Source organism: Pelodiscus sinensis, chromosome 4, assembly GCF_049634645.1.
Source record: "Pelodiscus sinensis isolate JC-2024 chromosome 4, ASM4963464v1, whole genome shotgun sequence".
Taxonomy (NCBI): Eukaryota; Metazoa; Chordata; order Testudines; family Trionychidae; genus Pelodiscus; species Pelodiscus sinensis.
Window position 1 is genome coordinate 21,523,024 of NC_134714.1, and position 20,540 is coordinate 21,543,563.

At 36.9% G+C, this 20,540-nt stretch overlaps 1 protein-coding gene across 10 annotated transcripts in view; it reads right to left on the reverse strand.

Moving 5' to 3' along the window:
* Window positions 1-20,540, reverse strand: part of TRAF3 (TNF receptor associated factor 3) — a 98,732-nt gene that overhangs the window by 21,619 nt on the left and 56,573 nt on the right. For 9 of the 10 annotated variants that reach the window (XM_075926529.1, XM_075926527.1, XM_075926525.1 and 6 more), the window contains 6 exons: window positions 19,563-19,667; window positions 18,270-18,437; window positions 12,896-12,976; window positions 8,349-8,423; window positions 6,450-6,542; window positions 670-810 (listed from right to left, as the gene is read on the reverse strand). In XM_075926529.1, coding sequence (XP_075782644.1) covers window positions 670-810; window positions 6,450-6,542; window positions 8,349-8,423; window positions 12,896-12,976; window positions 18,270-18,437; window positions 19,563-19,667 — 663 coding nt within the window. The remainder of the gene's footprint in view (window positions 1-669; window positions 811-6,449; window positions 6,543-8,348; window positions 8,424-12,895; window positions 12,977-18,269; window positions 18,438-19,562; window positions 19,668-20,540) is intronic. The other variant, XM_075926530.1, reaches the window with a different exon arrangement.

Sequence of the window (20,540 nt, forward strand, 5' to 3'; positions counted from 1 at the left end):
TGCAACAATACCTTTATAACTTATAAAGAAATTTTTGAGGGTGAAAAGTTCTATATAAGCATATGGTACTATTTTCTCTGAAAAAATCAGGCATAAAGTCACTAGATATATGGGAGAAAAATATATACTCAAATGCAGTGCAGAGACTCATGCTGACTCTGTATAAGGGTGAATTTCAACCATGATGAATACCTTCATTCGTAAGTACCAAAAAGGAGAAAGAAAATACAGAGTGAGCATAAGACAATTTAATGGGATTTAACTGGCCTTTGCTTCTAACTTGGCAGTGGTCTGGTTAAGCAGACTTTTTATTTATAAAGCAACAAAAAGGAATTACATTCTTAGGATTACAAGTACTTTTCTGACCAGGTACAATTTAGCTTTAAACTTTTTTTAAAAAAATAGGCTTTTCGGGCAAGTCAGTTTTTTTAAAATAGTCCAATTAACATTTTAGTGAAAACTTTTAAAATCCATCAAAAGATTTACATATGAAAAACCAGCTGCTGAGCAAGAAAAAGGGTACATTTAAAAGCTTTGTTTTATACACTTCTTTTTTAGTATAATGGTTTGTTGTTTTTTAACTAGACCCCCTCACTTAGCAAGTGTAAAGGCACAGAACAGAAGCTACTGTCATTTTTTGTTTTAATGGGGAGAGTCTAAAATTCTTACCTGTAAATGATGTATTTTAGATTCATTATTCCGCAGCATTTCCTTCTGTCTTTCAATTTCTATTTCAAAGCTACAAATCTGATTATGTAAAGTTTGTATACTCTTGTTCTTTTCCAAACTTTCATTCTGGAGCATGGCCACCTGGAAAAAATTCTACAATTACTCCTGCCAAAACTGATGAAAATACCTATAACTTCATTTTTTAAAACTGTCCTACAGATTTCCCCTTAAATTCAGAAGAAAGATCCTAGCAAAATCTCTTTCCATAACTACCAGAAAAATCTGAAACTTCTAATGGCTTTTTTGTCCTCCTCCCACATAATTGTATTGATACCTCTTGGCCTAAGAAACGAGAAAAAGGGATATGCAAAGGCAGCAATAAATATGATCTCTAAACACAACTGTTTAATTGGATTCGTATTTAATAGGTCAGTGTCCAGGCTTTCAACTGACTCCCTAGCATGGAGTTGGTTAGAAGTTCAGAGGAAGCAGCCTATTTAGCTCCAGACTGGGTTTGGTTTACTAATTTTACTTAGAGAAATGCCAAAGAAAAGTAGCATTAAAAAGTTCTATGTAGGAAGGATGAAGTTTAGTAAATACTATTCCCCCATGCTAAATCCTAATCTAAACAAATTAATCAAGTATGGTAATTCAGTGGGATTGGGATGGCTGGGCACTAAAGAAAGGTGGTCAAAGTAGCTGAAATCTGTGAAGCCAGAGAAAATCCAAAAGGGTAGACTAGCACGCAAAGAGGATGCTAATGAGGATATTCTTTGTCTGTAGGGACACACCTTTTTATACATACTATTCATTTGTGACTGGTTGTGATTTTTAAACCATCAGCCATGTCATTGGAATACTGTGTGGAACATCTTTCAGGAGCCACAAAAAGCTTTTACATAATTTCCTTCTGGCAAAAAGCACGCATTGTCCCTATGAGCAAGACACAGTGGGTGAAGTAATATCCTGGGACCAACATGGCTACAACTATTGGTATGTTCTTCAACAATAAAACAAAGTATTTGACATCTAGACAAGGTTTGACTCATTACATCTCAGCAGTGCTTCTGACAGAGAATACAAAACACCATTTTTGATCCAATAAAACAAATGGGAAAGTCCCTCAGACTAATTAATTATAACAAATTTAAACAACAGAACTAAGCAACGCCAAGACAACTTTTTGTGCAGAGGTCACCAACCAGTAAATCAGGATCAACTAGTTTATCTTTGAGCCTCTGACAGGTGATCCTGACTGGTTTGGCTGGGAGGCTATCAAGTGCCAGCACTTCAGCTATCCCTCCCCCCCACTGCTTTTCCTGCCCCGCTGTCTTAGAGCTGCCGCCAGGAGCATCCTGCTTGCTGTGCAATATGGGGGAGGAAGAAGAGGGGGAAACTGATGTCAGGGTGTCCTCAACCCCACCACCTCTATACCCCATCTCCACAGAGAGGGGGAATACGACAGGGTTCGGGATGGAAGGAGCTTGATGGCAGCTGCTCCTATGTCTGAACATGCTCAGCATCCTCAAAGGAGGATCTCTCTCATTCTCCTGGAAGTAGCTGGCATGTCCCTGTAGCCCCTGGAGGAGGCAGGGCATGGAGTTACACATGCTGCCTTGGCCTGCCAGCGCCACCCCTATAGCTCTCCTTGGCCAGGAATGGGTAACCATGGCTATTGGGAAGTGTAAGGGTGGTGCCTAAGGATGGGGGACAGCATGTGGAGTCACTTGCTCCTCTGCCCCAGGAGGGCTGCTGCACATGCTAGCCACTATCAGGAGTAGTGCAGGGCCAGGGTGGGGCTGAGCCTACCTTACCCTAGTGCACCACCGCCTGCGAGCCAACTGAGGTAAATAGTATCCAGCCGGAGCCCACATTATGAACCCCTGCTCCAGTCCTGAGCTACTCCTGCTCTCCTAGCCTGAAGCCCCTCCCACACTCCGAACCCCTTGGCCAAAGACCAGAGCCTACATGCCAAATCCCTGTCTTTGCATAGTGAAAGTGAGTGAAGATGTGGAAGGGAGGGGGAGGAAGTGAGCAGGGCAGGGCTGCAGAGAAGAGATCAGGTGGGACGGAGCCTTGGAGAAGGGGCAGGGAAGAAGGCAGGGCAAGAGTACTTGGGTTTGAGATAGATCCTGGATTACACTTAAATTCAAGACATGATCTTGTGCTTAAAAAAAAGCTGGAAACAACTGCTTTAACGCTTATCTGATTACGACAACCTTGACTTACAGCGAAGTAGGCACAACTCTTGGTGCATCATCATTTTTGCTGTTTTAAAACCTTGCTCAGTATTTTCTGTGTTGTTACTTCACTGCCAGTCTCAGAGTCAAGAACGAGATCTTTACAAGGCAAGGTTAAGAAGTAGTGATTTCCATCCCCGCAAAGTGCAATCGCTGAATACCCAGACAAATTAAGAGTGCTCAACAGCACTAAAAACTTAAGGGGACATGATCGCACCACAAGCAGATCATATACCTCATTTCTAGTATAACACAATAGAAGAGGGTCTAGTAGAAATAAGGCATGAAGCTGATTTTTTTCTTGCATTACAGAGGGATAAAACTGCCACCACTGAAGAAAAGCATACCAAGTGTATTGGGGATATTTTTCAAGAACAGTTAAACCATGTGAAAGATTTCCTTCTGAATAAAATCAGACCTTCTGGGTAGCTACTCTAATTTGTGCATCCAACTTTTCCTTAATGAATCAGAGTTTTTACTTGATTGTGAAATTTGCCATTCTCTTTCTCTCATTATTTTCCTCTCCATGTCTCCTGATCACAAGCCAGCTGCATCTGTGCTGCAGGTATTATATTTCCATTTTTAGGTAAGCTACATTGTATGGCCTGCCTTGTATTGGAATTTTCTATGCAGTTATAGGGCCATATCTTATGATCCTTAGGTCAGACAAAATGCTACATTTGGGTGTGAGAACAATGAATCTAAAAGTAACTCATGCAGGAATAGAGATAAATAGACAGGAATCACATTTCATTTGTCTGAATTTGATTACATTAATCAGAAAAGGGAGCACAAAAGGAAACAAAACTATTATCAGCATTTTATGTACTGTACCTGAAATCAAATAAATAATTTCTTCACTTGCTTGCCATATTTCAGTGTTATTATGTTGTTGTGTTCCAAAAGCATTTAACGAATAAAGGCATTATTTTGCAATTTCAGAATTCTATTTTAGGAAACCAATTCACACTTCCAGATAAGAAATGAAAACATTTCTCATCCCCTACAAGATTGGATTAAATAGTCAATCTCCACATTTAAATCATATGGCATGGCTTTGTATTTAAACATACATAGCAGGACTTAGAGAAGTTACACAATTTTGAGTGTGTCACGATTCCCAGCCTCCCAAAATCCCAGAGTATTTTGATTCAGGCTTCTATAGTTTGAGCCACTACAAAGAATGATTTAAATCATGAAATTCAGATTCCCCACCATCCAAAGTTTTCATTGGCTATACATTTGTTTCATCTCCTTACTTTTCTGTCAACAACAATATTCACTCACTGATGTTATCATTTAGCAAATACTTTGGAAGTGACAACAGACAGCAAGCCTGAAGGTTTTCAGTTAGTACACCATTTAGGTGTTATGTGACATCAAAAATGTATTCTGAATGGGAGCAGTTAACTTCTTTTATTTCCCTCCATACCAACCCAGTTAAGTACACAGGATGAACTTCTGGCCTCACTTAAGTCAGTGGCTAAACTCCTGTTGGCTTCAGTGTGGTCAAGATTTCACTTATATTCTTCAGAAGTTCTCTCTTCACCCTAATGCATTCAGTGCCATGAATTACTGGAAGAAGGTCCTTAGGCTTTGTTTACATGCCTAAAAGTAAAGCACAGCTGTGGCAGTGTTTTAAAGCAAAAGTCTGACCATGGCAGGAGTGCTGGGAAGTTGTTCTCCTATCACTCTATGTAAGCCACCCGTGTGAGGGGAGTAATTAACAGAACTGGAAACTTGTTTACACTGGTGCTTTACAGAGCTGTAACTTGTGCTCAGGGACAGGAGTGGAGTGTTTTTTCAGAACCCTGAGCCAGAAAGCTGAAAGGCAGTAAAATGGCAGTGCAGACTTGGCCTAAGTCACAATCCAATTTGTAACATCTCTTGACAATAAAAATCACTGACATGTGATATGTGGTTAGCTATTCTGGTAACTTGGTACTGTCCTGGGATTTCCAGTGATTCAACTCATTCATTATGAATAGGAAGAAGTCTACAAAGCAGGAAGTGCAAAAAGACAACTGTGATAAACACGTATGCTCTACAACTTGGTGAAAAAAAATCATACCAAGGCTTTAATTTTCTTACTACTAAAAACAATAAAGAGAGACAGAATTTCTCAACAGCTTTTGAATGATAACATGCGTATCAGGGCAATTATTTTTAAGTGCAATATGTAAGAAAAATATACTGTAAATCAATGGAAGAGGTTTCTTTTAATTATGTAAAATAAATATTATATCTTGACTCAAATTAGGAAGAGAGAAAATCAGAATATAAAACTGAATCTGTTAAAGCTGAAGCATTTTGGTATCTACATTACCACTAAAATTATGGGAGTTTCTTAGATCGAAAAGGTGAGGGTAAACTGAGATGCTGTTCTTCTTTGCAGCGAAACTAAAATTTACACAAAGAAATACATCTGACTAAAACACATTAGAGTCCTCCAGAACAGGAAAAATTGTTTTCTGAACTTCTGAGGGGAAAAAAATGCTAGCACAGCAGAGAAATTGCTCTCCACCTAGTTCAGTGAAATAAACTTCTGTAGATTGACTAAAATAATAGGATTATGTCTCTATTTGCCAATGGGCTCACATGTGAATTGCTTTATGTTGCGCGTTATTTTAATATATATATGCCTTCACTTGACACTGCCCACCTCCTCCAAAACAGGCTAATGATTCTGCAGACTTTTCTACTTTTAGATTTAGGAGAATTTGTTAAGAAACACCAGATTAAAAGTAATTTGATATTTGGTTAAGCTATCAAAATAATGCTTTATATAAAACACTGACCCTTTTAAGACCTGTCACTTTAAAATATGTTGACTCATTACACTATTGATCGGGTGCAGCACTGAAACATATCGTAAAGTTGAAGACTACGAAAGTCTGCTTTTTAAACACAACCTAAATGCCCTAAAGGACTTGTAGCTGTTAGTGAGGTGATCTGCAGTGATTGGTCTCACAATAAATTCCCCCAATATCCCAAAACTCTTTAAAGACAAGAGTTCCAAGGGAGCACTGTAGTATGTGAACTTCAAACAGACCCAGCATCAGAACAGAAACCAGCTGACCTGAGAGTAACAGCATGTTGATTAATAAAAGTCTCTTCAGGCCAAGAAGCTTGGAGGGCTCTTGATAAATTTAAAATAAAAATGAAGCCGGTTCAGTATGTGCAGTTTTCCAGGATCTGATCTCCAGAAAAATACACAGGTAGATGCAGCTCCTAACACTACAGTACTTTCCCTAACAGCACTTTCATAAGAAAAAAGACTGAAGGGAAAATTTAATGATTGCTGGTTTAATAAATTAAATATTTAATACTAAATTCATAGTAGCAAGTTAATAAAAATTTACATATTTACATGTGAAGCCAATTTTATTTTCTTGTAATACAAATGTTACACTAATTTACAGGGTTTTGAACCTAGGGGTGCTTTAGCTGTATTTCAAAACAGCTTCTGAACAAGTCTTTTTCTCTGTTTTTATAGAATTTAAAGAAATCCATGAAAATTAAAGTTAGTAGAAGATATACCTTATTCTCTAGAGAATTACTCCACTCTTTCAATAAGTTAACATGCTGCACTGCTGAGCTGGCTTCATGTGCTTTAATTTGCTGATTTGTTCCCTGTGACAACAAAGAATTTATACATTTTAGCCAATTTCACTTTAAAAAAAAACCCAATAATATAACACAAGAATATAAAACCAACACTACATATATTTTGGTACACGAATGTACTTTGCAAAAATATAGAGGGGAAATCTACTTGGGAACTCATAAAAAAGTGAGAAATACATTTAGTAGAGCTTTTTAATCCAATTGCTGTATATGTCCAATGTGCTTATTTTATCAGATGCAATAAAAATGGAGAAAAGACGTACAAAATGAATTGTTTTAAAACCATTTCTATAACTTTTATCATAAAAAATAATAAAACTCAAGTCATGTAACTCAAACATCTGATACCACAAATAGTTTAACCATTTTATAAATTACTGTAAAATTACTGTAAAATTTCCATTGATGTAAATATAAAAGAGAAATAGTAAAGGTAAATTTATCATCACTGGAAACTGCCAACTGTGTAGAATCTGTTAACTAAAACAGTTTAGAGTGGCTAATTTATAGGAAGTTAGAAAGACATATCCACTGTTGCTTTATGATGTTCAGATTTCCTGTCCCTGCGCAGTCTGCAAATGTTGGTACAAATAACCACTTTAAGTTTACAAAACACACATAGATAGTATACAGAGTACATAAGATGCAGATCATGTTATCTTTTACTTCACGCCATACTTCAGCAACTGTTTGCAAGGCAATTTATATTTATTTTGAATCTAGATATGTTGCCAGCAACTGGAAAAATTTCAATGATCTTCAATGTATATACTCTATATAAAATATTCAAAAATATATATGTGGATATATGTACATATATACACACATATACATACATAAAAAGAATGAACAGTGATACATAAGACATAACAGTGGGCAATGCTATATCATTTGTTATTTCTACAGTTGAGAAATCAACTGTATTTTTCTGTTTAAATTGCTGAATGTTTTATTTGTTCACTTGCAGAATATTAAAGGCCTGATCCAAAATCCTTTGGCATTAATGGGAAAAATACTTCAATGGGACTCAGAACAGGCTTTAAGGTATCAGTGGAAAAGAAGGTTTATAGGAGAGTTGCTACACATAGATCTGATTTCATAGGTTACCATGAACTTCAAAATTATTGCATTTAATGTGATCAACTCCTTTTTTCCTGTCAGCAGCTTTTGAATTTTTATGTAAATTGTCAGAATTCGCTGACATGATCAAACACATAGTATGAAAAGTAAGATATTGCATATAGGGAAAAACTACACTCAGGTTTTTTCTTGCTTTGTGGTGACTTCTAGGATTTAATCTGCAGTTTTTATTAATTCTATTCTGTGGTTCAACTATGCACACGCGCGCGCACACACGCACACACACACCATCTATACATTCTGAGTGGGCCAATCTATTTTTAATCATGTATATATTCATATTTGCCAACAGAAGAAACTAAATTTAAATCAGAAAAAAATAAATACTGTCATAGAACAGCAGAAATTACTAGATAACTTGTGGTGAAAAAAAATGACTCTCCTATTTCAAAGAGGGGAAGTTAAAATTTTTAATATAATATCTTAAGATCTAAGACATCTGTAACTGGCTAAATGAATCCCAAGACATTGCCAGTGTGTGTGTATGCTCTTTATAATTTACATAAAAAGTATGCAAAAACGAACACCTGCTGCATATAGTCTTAACCACTCATGCAACTGGATCAATGTTTCTTAACCAAGAGCAGAGAAGTTGCAACTTTCATGTCAAAATGTTAAATTTTCTTATTGCAGACTTTCATCATTTGGGAAGTATAATTGTTATATACTGACCTGAAAAGTGCAGCCATAACGCTTAAAACTACAGGTACTTGGGGCATTAATACATTCTGACAAATGTGCATTCAACTGCAATAGGAAAAAAATATGAGTTTTGGCAGAAACCGTTTGCATGATAATGCTCAGAACATATAAAGGGCACAGATTATCAGGTTTGTATTGTGTTCCATTTGTAAAACATACAGTACATGTATGTATATTATCTCCACTCTGACTCAGAGTGCATATACACATGTAACCACACGCACATTCCAATACAATATACAGAGAGACACATTTATTTACAGTGAAACCTCCACTGAAGACCGTTCCTATAGGCAACCCCATTAAAAACACTTTATAGAAATCCAAGACTTTCCATACATTTTTGTTTGACTTAATTAAAGGCCAGTATTTACTTACAAATGACTTTTGCTGGTCTGTTGGATAGTCACTTAAGACCAGTTTCACTGTAGTAACATACATCTTTTCTAACTCTAGTTCCATTAGGAACAGACTGTCAAAACATGACATGCAGTTCTCAATGCCAGAAAAAAAAACTAAACAATGAAGACTGTAAACAAATACAGCATGAAACAGACAAATACTTTATACCAAGGTGCAGTTGAGTCTCAGGTATAACATAGCACACAAGAGTGAATGTTCGTAAGTAGGAAAAGGCCTGCTTTTTACACAGGTTCTGATTGATGATAAACACAGAAAATAACTTGTGCTTTAAAATAAAATCACAGAAGTGTATACAAAGAGCCCTAATGAAATGCAGCCATTTTTAGGGGACAAAAAATGCAAACTGCTTAAAAGCTGGAATGAAAGGCCATTGAACACTATGAAAAATCTTATCCCTTCTGACAAGTGTTTTAGAGCTTTATTTCTTTAGAGAGCAGAGAGGACCTATAGGCCAGATCCTCATCTAGTGTAAACTGTCATAGCTCTACTGAGTTCAAGAAACTTAAGATCTTACTTGAAAGACCTGCACAGTAAGCCCTGTGGTACTCAACTCATCCACCTCCAAAAAAGGCCTGAATTGATCCTGCCTGCATATGAAACTGTGGCCCTACAGAGAAGCTTAAATAATCCCTCTTTGGCATACACAGCATTTACTTTGTTTTAATCACGTACTGCAGAAATTTACAAAAGAAACATTTCAGGAAAAAAATATTAAATCAAAGAAGAAAAAGTACATGTGCTACACAAGACTTCAGTGGGGCACTACTTCTTCCATTTCCTCAAAACTAAGCACTGTGCCAACCATTTACACATATTAAGAATAGTTCCTATCTTATAATGAAAACACCATGTTCACTTTTTGTGCACTCCCAAGAATGGCACAACACACACAATTTTCTCAAACTGTTAAGCAGGCATTTGCCTACATCACTTTAGAACAGCTTTCCCTAATAATCCAACTTGGCTTCAGATTCATTTTCTTAATATCAGAAAAAAAATTAATCAGCAGTCAACAAAACGATGCCAGAAATGATGGCAGCTGATTAAAGTCAAACTCTGCCAATCCGTATCATCAAGCTTCACACTTACTGATGTGTGTTGACCTCTTGTTTTCAAATGGGACAACTCACAGTTGTAAGGACTAAGCACTCAACTCTTAACTCCATCACTACTCAGGAGAGCATTTAAGCATTTCTTACTGATGTCAGTGGGATTTAAGATCATGTATAGGCATTATTCTGAAGAGCAGTGCTTTCCTGAATCAGTAATTACTGGCAGAATTGAGCCCCAAGGCTGCCCTCCACTTATGTAATTAGATGTATACATCATCATCTTGTAAGTATATCTACTAATGTGCACAAGACCTAATACAGGGTGTCCCCGCTATAAGTTACCCCTGTAAATCCATTCCGCACTAAAGTCATCGATGCTTGTAGGAACTGATGCATTATAAGACCTCCCATTCCCTGCTCTTATGTCATGCCAAAAAAAAGTTTTTTTTTTTTTTAAATGAACAAATGGAAGTCAGCCACATGGGAAAAAAATCCCCGCTTTAAGCTGTTTCACTGTAAGTCCACTTTTTTGGAACATATCTTGGACTTATAGCAAAGACGGGCCTGTATACATTTTAGGTAGAGATGTTAAAATGCGGGTAATTGTGTAAACATGTAACCACTGAAAAACTTAACAGTTACAAGTCTCACTTGTATCAGAGGTAATAGCACAGGGTGCTCCCCAGGAGTTGGTGTTCGTGGGGAACCAGCTTTTAAATCCAGCTCCCCGCGCATACTGGCTCCCAGGGAGCTGGCTGCTGCCCCCACAGTGCTGCCTCAGATACAGACGCAGCAACATAGGGAAGCAGCCAGCTCCCCAGGTGCCTGGGTATAACTATGAATGTTAACTGATAAGGCCAAGCTAATCAGTTAATCTTTTACACAGTCATATGCTCACATCCCTAATTTTAGGTTGCACATTTCTTGGGCAGATCCAGTTGGAAAATGCCTGACACTTTGGGCACTAAATATGATTATTCACTTCTTATAATCCTAAAATGATTTATTCCTATATCAAAAGAACAACAGTCCAAAAAAATAAAAAATCTAACCGAATACCAGTGAAAAGTAATTCAAAATGATGAATTTAAAGTATGACAATATGGCGTGCGGGAAACAAATATGTGCTCCCCATTCTAAATTATACAAAAGTATTTATTGTTAGGAAAACATGCACATCAGCCTTTATAGACTCTAGTAAGGTATGATTAAATTAAGGAATACATTTAAATATCGTAAGATACAAAAGGCAGTTATTGGCTCAAAATATTAACTGAATTTTCTACATAAGTTAAAAGCTTTAGAAGCTTGTTGGTCCTGATCACAAAGAATGTCATACTGGATTGGTCTGTCTACACCAGTATCCATTCTCTGACCATGACCAATGCTGAAGGATTTAGGGGAAGGTTCCAACCTTTCATGATGCAACTGACAAACATAAAGAAGAATTTTTTTCTTAATCTCAGCTGTTAATAAGTTTTACTTCAAAGCAGTAATATTATCCCAATAGTGTGGAATACAGACATTAAATACTGAATCCTCTCGAGTAAGACTGAACTATTTACTTAACTTTTACCCTGTGGCAGTGAGTTTCACAGTGTTTCCTTTTCGACATTTACACTTGGTGCCTATTAATTTAGCCAAAAGTGCCTTCTTATCCTTGTACTGAGTAAAAAGAAGCATCAGAATTTTGTATATATAGCTAATTCTTTTTAACTTAAATATTTCTAAGGCATCTATAATACCATGATATCTAAGTGGCAGGTATTTTATTCTCCTACTTTCTAAATTTAAGAGTCCTAATAATATTTTTAATCTTTCGCATGGACCAACTCCACACAACAGCTATTCATTTATATACTTCTCTGAACATTTTCAATGCCTGCTTTGTTCTTTTCTGATATGAAGAGAGAAAATCAAAACAGCATTTAAGGTCAGGCTATACCCCTGACACATACCACTAAGCAGATGAGACCCATCACTGACCAGGCAAAGTCATTTTGCATGGATTGTGTTTATAGGAAAGTTCAAGAAATTAAATAGATGTAAAAGAATGTTTTATTAAGGTGCTTACAAAAGGGAAGTAAAAAACAGTTTTACATTTGTAGGATTTCAACTTCAAGCATTCATTTTTATTGAATAATTACCATACAGAATAAATTGGAATCAGAAACTCAAAGTTTCCATTACTCTTTTCGAACTAATTTAATTTTGTGATTTATAACACTAAAAATTGTCTTTGCACTAAAATGGAGGTTGAATTGGGGACTCAATTTTAATTTTGTTAGCAAATATTTTTATGAACTCTAGTCATAACAGTTATGACTTTTTTCCGATGAAAAACAAAAATAATGATTTAAACCTTTCATCCAGAATATTCTGGTGTAGTGCATTCAGCTAATTTAAGTGGCAGGATTGTTTATGTAAAATTTGGTATCTGTAAGTAATCACTAAGTATGACCTTATTTTGCACAAACAAATCCACAAGCTCTTCAAAATAAACAATAGATTTAAGGTATCTCTAATGTCAGATTATAATGCTATATTTTAGATTTCTCATTCTATTTGAATACTGAAATGGAAGAACATGTACTGCATAACACTATTCAAAAGTTCTGCTCTACTGGCCTCATTAAGTGCTTCTAACTCAATTTCCATTGAGAAAGCAGGAAAGATAAAAGCTCATTTTTTGGTTGGGATTGGCCCTGCCTAGAGCAGGGGGCTGGACTTGATGACCTTCTGAGGTCTCTTTCAGCTCTCTGGTTCTATGATTTTGACAAGCCGTGTATAATAAACACAGAAAATTAGGAAAGGAATTTCTGAAAGATATTTTATTAACAAATAACTAAAAAAAATCAAAAAATTATCACACACTTAACTGTAGTGGTAGATAAGCCTTTACTTTAGATCTCACATAGTAATAAGGAAATGGCTTCTGGCAAAATTCTTGCGAGATCTTATTAATCACAAAGTTCTATCCTGAACACTGTTGAATAGGGCTTTATTTAATTTTTCAGCACAACTCTGGGCATGACTTCTTACCTCACTCCTCAAGAGTGATGTAACACTGCATTTATGAGGACATGAAACCACGACACAGGGACAGTCTGTATCTTCATGTTTCTAAAAGGGGAAAAAAAGCAAAGCAAATTATAATTTATACATTATATTTAAAATTACAAACCATTTGGAACAGCAGTTATATGGAAAAAGTAGTAACTTACCATGGTATAATTAAAAATATATTCACATGGATATAGTGAGCAGAACAGTGAACATTACAAATTTATTTGTACAAAGTTTAGAATGAACAAACATTGATGTTAAACTTTCAATTTATGTACATTTATCAACTGTTTATTATTCAGAAAAATACGGAATTTATCATATTTCCTGTGCGAAGAACAGTTCAAATAATCCTTTATCAAAAAAATCTCAATAAAAATAAAGTTCTCAACCCCATTAATCATCTGGGAGGAATATATTATTGGAAGAGAGGAGAATTGCCAGGATGATAACCCTTCCAATATCACCATACACTGTACTGCAATATCTTCAGATATTTATGTTTCTGAATGCCAGAGAACACTGTAAATGCACATGCTCGTATTCACTCTCTTGATATCCTTTAATTTTTAATTTCATTGCCATTTGATATTGAGTTCTTGCACTACACATCAAAACACTTAAAACTCATTTAAAGCTCTTTATAATCAAACTACAGTGCACTTTTAGTGTTCATCTCCTAATTTACATCCATTTCTCACTATGTCAGACAGGTCTGAAAGAATAAGCTTAAAAAACAACAAATAGTCTGACAGCACTTTAAAGACTAACAAAACATGTAGATGGTATTATGAGCTTTTGTGGGCACAGCCCATGGCTTGCTGGTCATCTGAAGAAGTGGGCTGTGCCCACGAAAGCTCATGATACCATCTACATGTTTTGTTAGTCTGGTAGCACTTTAAAGACTATTTGTTGTTTTTTAAGTTTATCCTGTACAGACTAACTCGGCTACCCCCTGAAGGTCTGACAGATTAAGGGATACTCCTGACCGACAGTAAAAGAAAACTTCTGACCATTCTCTCTCTGGTTCCTTGTGTGCTTCAGGGTCCAGCCCCAGTGGCTTAATGGACCAGGCACTGGCCTCTAGAACCAGGGGTTGTGGGTTCAAGTCCCACCTGGGGTATAGAAGCCTTCTGAGGCTTGCTTGGGAACCCCTGACTTGTGTGCTTCAGGAGGTAAGTAATCCACTACTAGTTCAAGGCCCAAAAGCATTCTCCTTGAAAATTAACAGGAGCCCTTCTAGTGACTTTCAACACATATTTGATTTTCATCCTAGCAACAGAACACTACTACTTCCATTTTTGACCAGCAAAACTCATGTCTTGCTTCTGGGCACCCACTCTCTATAGAGGCTGCTTTTAATTCTTCCATATGATGTGAGATGCAGGTTACACATAATCTAGTTTTAAAATTAAGTTAGGGTAACACGGTTTCCAGAATAGCAAAAGCAGTATGCAAACCCATTTCACAGCAATTAAATATTTTTCTGCATAGTACTTTGATTCTTTAATAATAAAATAAAACATTCACTTCTGTTTTTGCTTTGAAGAATGAGCAATTTTGTCTGCCAGAAAGACACAGTGGAGCGTGGATAGTGGATTGTACCAAAAGCTTTATGTATGCTTCAAATAAAACAAAACTGTGTACAAAAACCAATCTCACCTAGCGAGACAAAGCACTGCATAAGACAAATGCTTGTGCTTTTTAAAATTTTAATTGTAAGTCCACATCGCTATCTAAATAGTCTACCAGCCACAAAGGGGATTTCCTAGGCTGTAGGGCAGGCAGATTCTATGAAGACATGAGCTGTACATGAAACAAGAAAAATTATTTTTGTTTCCATTTGCATACCTTTGGTTTTTTCTTTGCACCATCTCAAAAAATCATTGTACTGATTCTCATTTTCTGTTCAAGTCCCTGAAATGCGTGTCTGACTTATTAATGTACTTTAAAACCTGATGGTCTGCACAGGCCAACAGAGATGAACTGAAGCTTAGAGTGAGCAGACAGACTGCACAAAGCAAATCTCTCTTTCATCTGACTGAATGGTCTGGTTACAAGCAGGCTGAGTCTTGGTACTCAAGCAGAGTGAGGTAATATTCTAATATAAACCCCAAATTAACAGCATTTGTATAATCTCCCAGATTATATTTTCCCAGGCTTTTAAAACAGTGTAGGCACAAACACATTTACTGCTTGATCAGTGGCTGATCTCTGCTCGTCCTGGATTTTAATGTTGTGGATATTTTTGCACCCCTGAAACACCAAAGACACCATGACCAGAAGCTGGTCCTACCAAGAGAACTACTAGTTTTGTTAATATTTTGAATAAAGGAACACTTCATACTTTTCATCTGCTTAACTCCTACAACAAGCTGGCATTGGTCTAACTCTATAAAGGTTCCTGCTCTTTCCTTTTTATGCTTCAGTGATTCATTTTAATCACATTTTTTAACAGAATTCAGAAGTTTTTGCATTCGCCTAGTCACTGAACATTTGGTTGGCATCTATAACACCATTTTCTACATCCGGACACTCTTGTCGCTCTTCCTTAACTTTCCAGAGCCCCTTTCAGTTCTGCAGGATATGGTCTTACAGTTTTAATTTGGGACCTATATGTTGATTAAATAAAAAGTTGGATGAAAAGCAAGAGAAGGTTTTTCCTATCTGTGCAATTAGCCTGCTCCAGCCATCTAGGATCAGACCAAACTAGAAAGTAATCCTTAATGACCCTCATTCTCATGGGGACAAGAGACTTCTCGGGGACATCCTAATGTCCAGGCCAGTAGCAGCTGGTACAGAGACAGGAAGGATAGCACATACAAACTTGCTCTTGTTGAGATGCTTATAAAGATGCAAAATATGAAAAGCACTGGCTAATACTTCAGATTTTTACTACATATAAAATGACTGACGTCTTAGTATACAACTCAGTTTAGTATGAAGTGCCCTCACTTTGCAGAGCCTGAAAAAATACTATTGGTGCAGATGAAGTTATGCTTTTTAGAATGCCCCCAGTTTACCCAGTTTTCAGGAAAATCTTTTCTTAAACTTTTTTTCCCCTCCCAGAACTATAGGAAACAGCGTGTGTAAATCAAAAATAACCATTGCTCTTTCTAGAAATATGAATTAAGATGTATTTTTATATCTTTTCAAAGATTAAACTCTAATAATTATAGGCAAAATGCACAACTAAGTTGTTTCAGGAAATGCAGCAAGAGAAGCGGAGAAACTTCCACTTCTGTTATTCAAATCTTACTTTCAGAAGACCAGATCTTTTTTTTCTTTTCATGGAGGAGAAAAAATGTAGAGATATACAGGCAGTAACCCAGTGTGAATTCAGTAAGAACATATTTAAAGGATTACTTAAGTCTACAGACAATATTTAACACCTAAAAATTAAATGCAAAATAGCTTTAGAAATCTCATTTTGACCATATCCCCAACAACTCCAACCCACAGATGGCAGACTGTCAAGTTTTCCTTTAACATACAGTTTGGTGAGCTGAGTGAACAAAAGAGATGATCAGAGGTATAAAACTAAGTACACCAAAACTGTAATCTTCTTGTAACTAAGGTCAGAGGTTATAATAATGCACTTAAGGTAATAATCCAATCAACGTATACGCATAAAATGAGTGTATGTTTAAAATAAGATGAAACCTTTCATACTTTTCTCCTTCCAGATTTGCAATTCAATCATTGCACTGCCACAGCTTACAGGGCTCCCTTAAATGTACTGGACAGATATGCAAAGACAGCTGCACCAAAGATGAACCTAGTGCTCAGTCACTGTGAGATAGGCCCCTGAGTATTTTAGAAAGTCATCACTGGTTCGTATCACTTACGAAACCTTGACTAATATAGGAGAAAAGGCAGATATAGATACTAGAAGACTTACCCAGTATTGCCGAGGGGCAGGCCCAGGCTGGAGCGGAGGATATTGTGCAGGCTGCCTGCCCGGATTCTCCCCAGGGGAAGGGGGGAGGTTGGCAGTCTTCAGAGCCACTTGAGGCATGAGAGTGGTGCTGCCAGGGTAACAACAAGGACTCCCCAGGGCACTCAGCTGCTCTGCATATTTGGGTGCACCTGCACAACCCTGTGTGCTTGTATGCCCAGAGCTGCTGCAGGGCTTCTCCCTTCCCCCTCCCACACATGCTGCGGTCAGCCAGCAGAGGGCTCCCTGCTGCCAGACTGGCTACAAAGAAGTGCTTCCAACCTCTGCAGCTCAGCTCCAGCTCCAGGTAAGCCCTGGAGTCCAAGTAAGCTTCTGGGGAGGGCGGAGAGGCAGAGAACAGAGCAAGGAAGAGCCAGAATTGACCTCCTCTGGTCCAATAAACTCCTTCATTTGGAACCTGACACGCTCTGGAGGGTGCCAGCCCAGGGAGGTACAACCTGTATACCTATGTGAGCTAAGAACATTATTACTAGAACGGTCTAGCCATTCTGCAAGAGGCCCAGGGAGTTGTAGACATGGAAACATTGCACAAGTATATTAAAAATGAATATGGTGACTATATTTCAGAGTGGGGTCAATATCATAAGATGCAAAGTGGGATGACATACAACATAATGCCACCCAACCTCCACAAATTCTGCCACAAATTACTAGAATGGCAGCAAAACTCTCTCTCTTATACTTCTTTCCTGGGTCTGACAACACACTGCTTACCAGACACCATACTCTTGGGCTAACAGTAACAATGTTTTCATAATATGATTGCACTTGGCACATGATATGCAGAGACAGTAGGCATTACTGAATTTTATATGTTCATTTTCTTCCTTGCCAGCTTATACAAGGGCATGTAATTCCCTGTCACAACTGCAAAAGTGATGTGAAGCTGTTTTGGATGACACAGGCACCCAAACAAAGGAAAATATATTGATGTGCTGTTCCTCAGAAACACATACCCCTGTGTGAGGGTACATTGTTATGATGGTAGATTTGTACAATATACCAATTTAAATAGGACGGAATAGCAAAAAAAAAAAAATTGCTAAAAATTTCCTTTGGATGCTATTCCTTGCATCATTTGAAAACTATACTTTAAAAAACAGCCAACCAAAATTACCCCGACCTGCTGAAAATTAGTTCTTTATGTTTCTGGCATTCAAATGTTTCATGTTCAATTTAATTTACAGTTTGGTCATGAATTTCCTCAACAGCAAGTACTTCTCAACAACTAGAATACTTTCTTTTGAAATTTGACAGTGCTAGAGAAAATGGTGTGTTACATAAGGCTAAAAGCCTTATACCACTGAAAGCTGCTAAAAAACGAGCATTTGAAAAGTTGTCATTCTACATTAAGGTAAGATCTGACTTGAGTGATAGAAGAAAACACTGCACCTGTAATGTAATCATTGGGACTTGGTTTTTACAGTATTTACATGTAGTCTCCCGATAGTTACAGGTCTTTTCTATGTGGTCTGGCAAGTCTTTCCGCAGGATTTTTTCTTTGCAATCAGCACGAGGGCATGAAAGTTCTTCAAACTGACAGTCATTTCTCAAATGTATCTGTAATATAAACAATCAAATTAACGAATTTTTACATTTATCATCATCATACCCATGAAACATAACTTTCCCAAAGTAAATTCAAGACCAGAAACTAATCTTAGATGTACACCATGTTGTACCTCAGAACATCTGCTGCTGCTGCGCATGACTACACAGTAAAGACACGTCTACATAGCAGAGTTAAACATGAAATAAGCGACGCAACTTAAGCCACGCAATTGATGTAGCTTGTTTCAGCTCTTAATGCTGCGTACACAGCTAGAAGACCAAGAAAGAGTACTCTTCCTCTGACTTTCCTTATTCCTCATAAAATGAGGGTTACAGGAGTCGGAGTAAGAAGTTCTCCAGCTCAACATTTTGACATTATGTCGAAATAACGGCTTGCTCTGAAGATGCAGACTATGTTATTTTGGAATAAGGTCAGTTATTCTGAAATAACAATGCCATGTAGATATACCCTCACAGATTTACTGTGTAGAACCTAACCCTTGGATGACTGCTATATTATGTCCTGAAAAGTTAAGATTTCAGGTTATCTTAGATGTTTGGTGATACCAGAATATTACAATTACAAATATAAGCAGAATAATCTTTATATTAGAATCCCAAAACTGGTACCAATGAAATACCAAAAGATATTCAATTCAAATTCAAAAAAGAAAATATGCAAATTAGAGCAAAAGAGAGTATCACGAAAAACAACATACCTAATAGCCTTCCAGATCTGCAAAGCAGCTGCATATTACAGGTTTTCCGAACAAGCATCTAAGTCTTGGTTTACTCTTACAATGTCTGAACATTATAGCTAAACTTTTCCAAGTGGAGAGCTTAAAAGTTAGGCACCTAAATAAACAGCCTGATGTCCATAGACGCTAAGAACACATGTCTCCTACTGAAGGACTTTTAGGCACCCTAAACCAAAAATTGTGACTATTGACTAAGATATTTTATAGATCTATTAAAAGTGGAGTTTCAAAAACACTATTTATAATAACTTCTATAAACAGGCAGACTAGCTCACATTGCTGATTAATCAGGAAGTAGGCAGATGAAAATTAAATTTTGTAGATTTTTTCATTCTTTAGTTTGAAAGAAAGAATGTGATGGCATCACGGTACTTACCAGTAATTGTGCCAGTGTCAGCAGTTCATTGCAGCCTTTGCTTTCATTTCTGCAGTAAATCTGAAGGGCAAGAAGCTCTCTCCTACAGCAGTTATCCTTAAATACCTGAAATTTGAAGCCACTTTGTTTTAGATTTAAAAACAGTTTAAGAACATAAACACTTCAAATAAAGTAGAAATACTTTAAGACAATCCCACAATAGCAATATTAGTTCATTCAAGGTATGAGTGCAGGGAGCTGACTGATACTGCAAACTAGAAAAAAAAAAAAACCACACAGTTTTTCTTGATTGTGCATTCACAGCAATGAGACTCTCATGGCAACCTAACAAAGAAAAAATAAATAGGGCTTGCCTTTAAAAATCTTTCTGGTTTATAAAGAGGACTGAAAGCCTCCTGCCAATCCCACTTTTTGAGTTTTAACTATTTTTCTGATTGTTTCTTACACTGATCAATTTCCATGGGTGAGAGAGATGATGGCTCTGTTTAGGCTTGAAAGAATTTCTCTCACCTATAGAAGCTATCTTTTTAATGGGAAATTAAGTCACTCATGGCTTGGGGAAAGACTAGGAGAAACAAATTTTCACAAATGAGGAAAGAATAAAGTGATTAACCAGGCATAAAGGAGAGCAACCTGTATGTCGTAACAAAGTGTGCATCAGAGCACAGCATGCCTAGCAATGATATATGGCAGGACAGTGATCAAATAGCGAGAACAGCACTAATCAGACATTGTGAAGCAATGTCTAAACATTTCAGCAGTACTTATGTATTTAAAATCATAGTATCCAAATTAATCTTTTTTTCTTCCATCCTAGTCTATTGAAGCTATAGCTTCCATTGAGTGTCCATATATTTAACATACAAGTCCATGGACTTTGTTAAAGAAGATGACTTTTGCCTTTAGTTCTTAACACAGTGCTCTTTCCTATTTTTATAGATATGAATTTCACAGTTTAGGGTGGCTCTTGCGTAAGGT